General features: G+C 42.3%; 1 protein-coding gene across 1 annotated transcript; it reads left to right on the forward strand.

Moving 5' to 3' along the window:
• On the forward strand, positions 1 to 6445 carry LOC106589529 (chromobox protein homolog 7). The gene is made up of 6 exons (XM_014179624.2): positions 1 to 381; positions 1435 to 1478; positions 1593 to 1658; positions 1847 to 1913; positions 2549 to 2894; positions 3604 to 6445. The coding sequence occupies exons 1-6, from the start codon at positions 313 to 315 to the stop codon at positions 3801 to 3803; spliced, it is 792 nt and encodes a 263-aa protein (XP_014035099.1). The 5' UTR covers positions 1 to 312; the 3' UTR covers positions 3804 to 6445.
• Positions 6446 to 6657: the final 212 nt, after the last annotated feature.

Consider the following 6657-nt stretch of genomic DNA (forward strand, 5'->3'; position numbering starts at 1 on the left):
GGAAGCACGGGGACGCGCTAAGCAGTGCAGATGTGTCGCAGATTTGAGAAGTCACTGTACATACGGAAATATCTGGTACAAGGAAGTGGAAGGGAGAAATTCAGCTCCAACTTAAACGAAAACAATGCTCAGTTTGTAGAGGGAGGGTCGGGGGGAGGAGAAAACAGCCGTTTTTGAAAAGCGACGCGTAGATACTTGTCATAGCCTGTCTACAGTTACTTTATAGCGGAAAGCTAAACTAACAGCACTTATTCTCGTTTGTACTGGATCAATCTATTTCAAAGAGCAGACAGAACGTTCTGTGCTGGACCAATGGAGCTGTCAGCGATTGGTGAACAAGTGTTTGCTGTGGAATCAATAATCAAGAAAAGAGTTAAAAAGGTAAGGTATTCATATTGGAAATAAAACGCATGTTACATAATGACAAGTACGCAATTGGGAGAATATCCATTCTAGCGTAGCCTAGCTCCAATAAGGAACACAGCTGGCTATATTGAAAAGCACTTACCAGTAGCCTATTTATATCCAGTATCCACTGAATATAATCATATAAGGGGGCGTGAGTGGGGGGAGTGTATCCCTTTAACATAAAGTGGAGCGTGTTGCCATTGCGTTAACGTTACAGTATAGTCAGCGTGCCAGCTGTCTATCCTAAGATAATGTGTAACAGAATAATCATATTGGAACCGAAACCTTGCCTTCAGTCCTGTGCATTGCCAGAATAATAGCCCTCGGGTTATACAGTTACGCTAATAGGCTATTCTGGATTTGTGAAGAGCTACGCAGTTTCGCGGAGGAAATTAGAAATACAGGTTTGTGGGTTATTAGGGCGCAAAACGCGCCCCCCTTTTGACGCGCATCCATAGACGTGAATTAATGTATGCTACTAAGTCCTTGTAAGTGTTGGGTATTTTAATATCGTATTTCGCACTGCATTAAAAGTGAACTCGATACCGTAAGTGCATGAGTCATTGTCGGTGCAGGCGCACGTCAACCGTTATTATTGCCATGCAGTCCCGTTACATAGGGGAAAACGTTGCTTGCTGTCAAATATTGTTGTGTTTGAATAATCAGTGTCCTACCCACACATCATTTTATGTAATATTCTTTGTGTGTGTGTGTGGGGGGGGTCTTGTGAGGATCCCAATTCTCTCCATCCACCAGTGCGCTCATGTGCGATAACGTCATGCTATCTAGGAGCTGTCAAAGTCGAGAAGCTATAGGATAACGTCATCTGGAATGAATTCTCGGTATTGACATGACATAGTTTAGATGAGAAGACATACATTTCCTGGATTTTGAAAGGTTATTATAGGCTACCTATCTCTGTGCTTGGAGTGGAGACTGTAAGCATAGCAACATCACAATCAACATCCTCCCCCACACACTCTCCACTCTCTCCCATACTGGTGCTTGTCTCCAACTTTGTCACAGGGAAACGTGGAATATCTGTTGAAGTGGAAGGGATGGCCCCCCAAGTGAGTAGTATCACTATGACATCATTATATCCAGTAATTCAAGACAATGAGTCATGCAGAGTATTATTGGATGGATGAGGATGAGTAACCATGGCGATGTCTTTATCTGTACAGATACAGTACATGGGAACCAGAGGAGCACATCTTGGACCAGCGTCTGGTGCAGGCCTATGATGAGAAGTAAGTCCAAGAGACACTGCATGCTATAGAGCGCATTACGTACCTAGCTAACGAATATCATAGTACTGATAACTGCACTGTTGTAGTAGTAGTAGTAGTAGTAGTAGTAGTAGTACACTGTACTAGTACACTGTACTATCATAGTAAACTATACCTGTTTGTACTGACTGATCTTACCATTTCACCAGAGAGCAGAAGGACAGACCCCTGGGGTACCGGAAGAGAGGACCCAAAGCTAAAAGGCTTCTACTACAGGTGGGATGGGTTCATGTTATATATATATATATATAACCTCTCTGTATGATTAGACTAGGGTTGCAAAGGAAGGGTATATTACTGGAAACTTTAGAAGTTTTTGATATCTTTCAAGGATTTGATGTAATCTAACACAAGACATCTAGTGGCCTGTTTGGGTACTTCAGATAGGGCCAGAGATTATTGCAAACACCTGTGACTATCACATGTAAAATATATGAATCATTGAATAAGATTATTTTTATCTAAAAAATAGTTGTGAAAAAAGTAAATAGTTGGAAGAGTTGCAAAGTTAATTTAAAATAATGCCATTGTTGATAGTTTTTTTTCATTAATTGGGCTGTTTTCTCTTGAACCATATTGTCTATCAACTAGAAATGAATGGACAATATGGACACAATATAAAAAATTCATACTGTATATGAATACGTTTTTGTACAGTTATTCTAGTATAAATTACCAGTTATGTAGATTGCCATAGATTTTCTGTTAATTACCAACATTTCTGAAGATTTTGTTAACTTTGCAATCCTAGATGAGATGGAGTAATAGGTTGGCATACTAAGTAAAGGGGAAATTATCTTGGAGAAACACAACTGCTGTATAAGACATCTTTATTATTCCCCCCTCTGTAGAATACTATTTACAACATGGATCTCCGGAGCGCCCATAAGGCCCTAGAGAAACCTCCAGCTCGCCTACGACTTTCCCTGACTCGCTCACTGGAGTCTGAGGCAGAGGACCCAACCTATGGGGCCTGTAGACGGAGCCTACACCCCCGCCTGGCCCATCGCAAAAACAAACCCAGAAGATCACAGTTCATGTGCCTGGCCTCTCCCCCTGGCCCCCCTAACCCCACAAAGGACCCCACACATGATGATTGGGGAAGGAGGGAAGAGGAAGATGACATGGAGGAAGAGGAGGAAACTCGACAGGAGCAGTCGGAGCGAGAGACAGAGATATGCAGTGGCATTCTGAATGGTAAGCGTGTTAGTCGGCCTATTCACCAAATGGGCCTAATTTTAAACCAGGACATTACTGTGTGTGTGTGTGTGTGTCAACTAGTTAGTTGGTACAGTACAGGACCCCCTGGGCAGACAACCAGGAACATAAGCTCCGCCATCCCATCCAGGGCTGGCAACTGGCACAGCAAACAGACAAGTAGTGGCAAGGGAGAGGGTTGACTTAATGGGGTTTAATGTATGGCGCAGAACAATACATGCCAAACTTCCTGGTACAACACAGTCTATGCATAGCCTACAGGCAATGTACTCAAATCAAATGTTATTGGTCACATACACATGGTTAGCAGATGTTATTGCGAGTGTAGCGAAATGCTTGTGCTTCCAGTTCCGACAGTGCAGCAATATCTAACAAGTAATATCTAACAATTCCACAACAAATACCTAATACACACAAATCTAAGGAAGGAATGGAATAAGAATATATAAGTATATGGATGAGCAATGTCAGTGAGGCATAGGCAAAGATGCAATAGATAGTCTAGAATACAGTATATACTCACCATACAGGCAATCAATCTCGGTCAGTTACTTCAGACTTGATGCAATCATAGCAATCTTACCCTCTTCCTTTCTCTTTCCCTCTCACCCCCTTTCCTCCCCCACCCTCTTTCTCTCTCCTCCCCCACCCTCTTTCTCTCTCCTCCCCCACGCCTCTCCTCCTTCAGGGCAGGATAGGGCAGAGGACTGGAGTTCTGTGATTGGCTCAGACGAAGTGACCGCGTCAGAGCGGTCTGCTGTTTGGAGCCCAGTGATTGGCCCAGGGGAGGTGACCGTGACTGACGTCACCATAAACTCTCTCACAGTGACTTTCAAAGAAGCCCTGGCAGCCAAAGGCTTCTTCAGAGGCTGGGGCTTAGAGTTCTGAAACACACAGCAGCACACACAGACGAAACCTGGTCTGGGAACAGAATGAGAGAGATGGAAAGTGTGGCTCTTGAGTTATCTTTACACTCTGTTTGGACTGTGTGACCGCTTATTCTCCTCATCCCTTTACCCTTCTTCCCTTTCTGGCTGTGTGATTGACCTCTGTCCACACTAACTTCCTATTTCATTCAATAGGCATACTGTAGTGTACAGTATATACTGACTACATTGAGATGGGCATACACTCCTACGTTGAGCTATACACAGTATACTGTATACCATATCCTTCTATACAAAACAGTTATTTTTCTGGACTGTTATTAGATAAACATGTGGCTTAGTAGAGTCTTGTGGTGATTTAGAAATCCTCTGCAAGATTACTTTATCAGCCTGCATGCCTTTCTCCTGTCCTCTCTCTGGGTACATACTGATACTCAAGACATTTTGGTGACCCACTAACGCCCTGCGCAACACATCCAGTGTAAACTAACCTTAAAAGTGGAACCAAAAACCTATATAAAAAACAGACTTAGGAACAGTCTGTTCTTTTCTGAATTGCACTGTATTTACGTCATGATGTTGATGTGTCATCTTTGTGGAATCTTCCTTGTCGCCTCCCATTGGTCAGTGCCTGTTTATCCCACTCCCAAGCCGAGACTGATGGGTCTTGTTACCGATGTTCCCAGAAAAAATGTTCGGCACTGAGCAAATGTCAGGTCTGCTGAGCGCAGACTTGAACATTGTGAAAATTCTGTGCAACCTCTGGCGCACACTGAGGCTGTACCCGCTTTAAGTTACAGTTATAATAGTGGCCGAGTAGGCAACTGTGGCTATTTGATCGTGATGTAGGCCTACCAGAGTGGCCTACCATGAAGGGAAATGCATCCCATAACATTTTAACATGGAAATAGCTGTTCTATCATTCACTTACAACCTACAGTAGCAGCCAATGTGTGGTGTTCAATGTTGGCCTACATTCCACTTTTGAAAAAAAACATGTAGGGAATGAAATGATCTTGTTTATCCACTTGTCCTTCAGACACGGAGGTGACTGAAAATGTTGTGTTGTTTGATGCAAGAAACCACTTTACAAAATAACTTATTATTCCCATACCATTATTACAGAGAATAAGGACAATGATGCTACCCTCTGCCTATCGGCTACTTAGCTTATTCAAGCCTGTCTCAAAAAATAACACTTCCCCCCGAGTGGCATAGCGGTCTAAGGCACTGCATCTCAGGGCTTGAGGCGTCACTACAGACACCCTGGTTTCAATCCAGGCTGTATCACAACCGGCCGTGATTGAGAGTCCCATAGAGCGGCGCACAATTGGCCCAGTGTCGTCCGGGTTTGGCCGGTGTAGGCCGTCATAAGAATTAGTTCTTAACTGACTTGCCTAGTTAAATAAAGGTAAAAATATATATAATAATAATAATTAAGAAAGAAATTGTCTAGAAATGCACATGTTGTAGGAAGCAACCACTCCACCATTGCTGATGAGAAATTAGCGCTAACTAGGCTAATAACTCAGTAACTAGCAAAGAACATGAACAAATGTACACACGTGGCTACATGCAGCTCTTGCTTTGATCTCAAAACAAGCGCATCTACTCCCGACCACTCGTTCTGTAAACACAGTCCATGGCACAGATCCATATGGCAATGGTCTATTTGCATATAGGGATACTGCAGCTCTGATTTGTTATGGCGCACCGGTCTGTGTAGATTAGAGTATGGGCCTGAGTCGTGCCTGTCAATGCAATATAAACCTACTCCAATGAGCGCTGCCTACAATAAACTATTTTGCATAGTTTTGTTTCGGTATGTTTCGTTGAAAGGGGCTAATATTGCGTTGATTTGATCACAATTCACACAGAAGGAACCGTTGATAGTGTTAACCAAAGGGGAAAACTAGAAAGTTGACTGAAATTCAATCTCGTGCTTCTTTGTGCAGGCTGATATTTCTTCTGTGCAGTAGTCCCAGTTGAGCACGCAGTTTAGAGTGTTAATTGCTTGTGACTCAGTAAAATGATCTCCGTCTGCGACCACAATGCAGCGAGGAATTATGGAAGTGCCTGATGTTATTGTTTCTGTAGAGCTTTTACGGCTTGTACAAGCATGCACCCACCTTCACAACGCAACACTAGCAGCCTCCTGTTTTTGGATGTTTATTCATCTTATCCTTTGGGCTTGAAGTAAGAATGCTTCTTACACCTTAATTCCAGGGAGAGGAGAAACAGACTGAGAAGGGAAGAAGGGTATTGTGAATTACTAGTCGTTATTTTTATATATCAATCTGACAATGTAATTCAATGTATTTATTCTTTAAAGGAGAAACCTTGTGCATTAGTAAATACAGAGGAACTGAAATGTTTTTATACTCTGTAGTTCTGATGACTAAACTATGTGCTGACGCTGTAGCCATGACAAGGCTCTTATTTTATATTATTGCCAAATGTGGTTTGTTGCTTCTGCTGCTGCTTAAATATTCACTGCTGAGCAAGGAACTGTTGCACTTTATTATGGCTCATCTAATCGGAAAAGTGATGTAATAAATCTACAAAAACCATCGTCTATATTCTCCGTCAATGTCTGAGATTATTTCTATTGTACTCAATAAATGTGGCTCTTTTAATTGTTAATGTGTGATTGATTTCATATTATACTTAAAAGTATAAACAATTTCAAAGATTTAGCTGAGTTATGAACTGTAAGGAAATCAAATTTAAGTAAACTCATTAGGCCCCAATCTATGAATTTCACACGCCCTAATAGGCCCACCCAATGGGTAGCCAGGCCCGGCAAATCAAAATGGCTTTATTACAGACAGAAATACTCAACACCACCCTCCCCT

The sequence above is a fragment of the Salmo salar genome, chromosome ssa28, assembly GCF_905237065.1.
Source record: "Salmo salar chromosome ssa28, Ssal_v3.1, whole genome shotgun sequence".
Classification (NCBI taxonomy): domain Eukaryota; kingdom Metazoa; phylum Chordata; class Actinopteri; order Salmoniformes; family Salmonidae; genus Salmo; species Salmo salar.

Coding starts and splice junctions, on each gene's coding strand:
- LOC106589529 (XM_014179624.2), top strand. CDS start 313: ATGGAGCTGTCAGCGATTGGTGAACAAGTGTTTGCTGTGGAATCAATA. Junction 1,659..1,846: donor GTGCAGGCCTATGATGAGAA/GTAAGTCCAAGA, acceptor CCATTTCACCAG/AGAGCAGAAGGACAGACCCC. Junction 1,914..2,548: donor CTAAAAGGCTTCTACTACAG/GTGGGATGGGTT, acceptor CCCCCTCTGTAG/AATACTATTTACAACATGGA.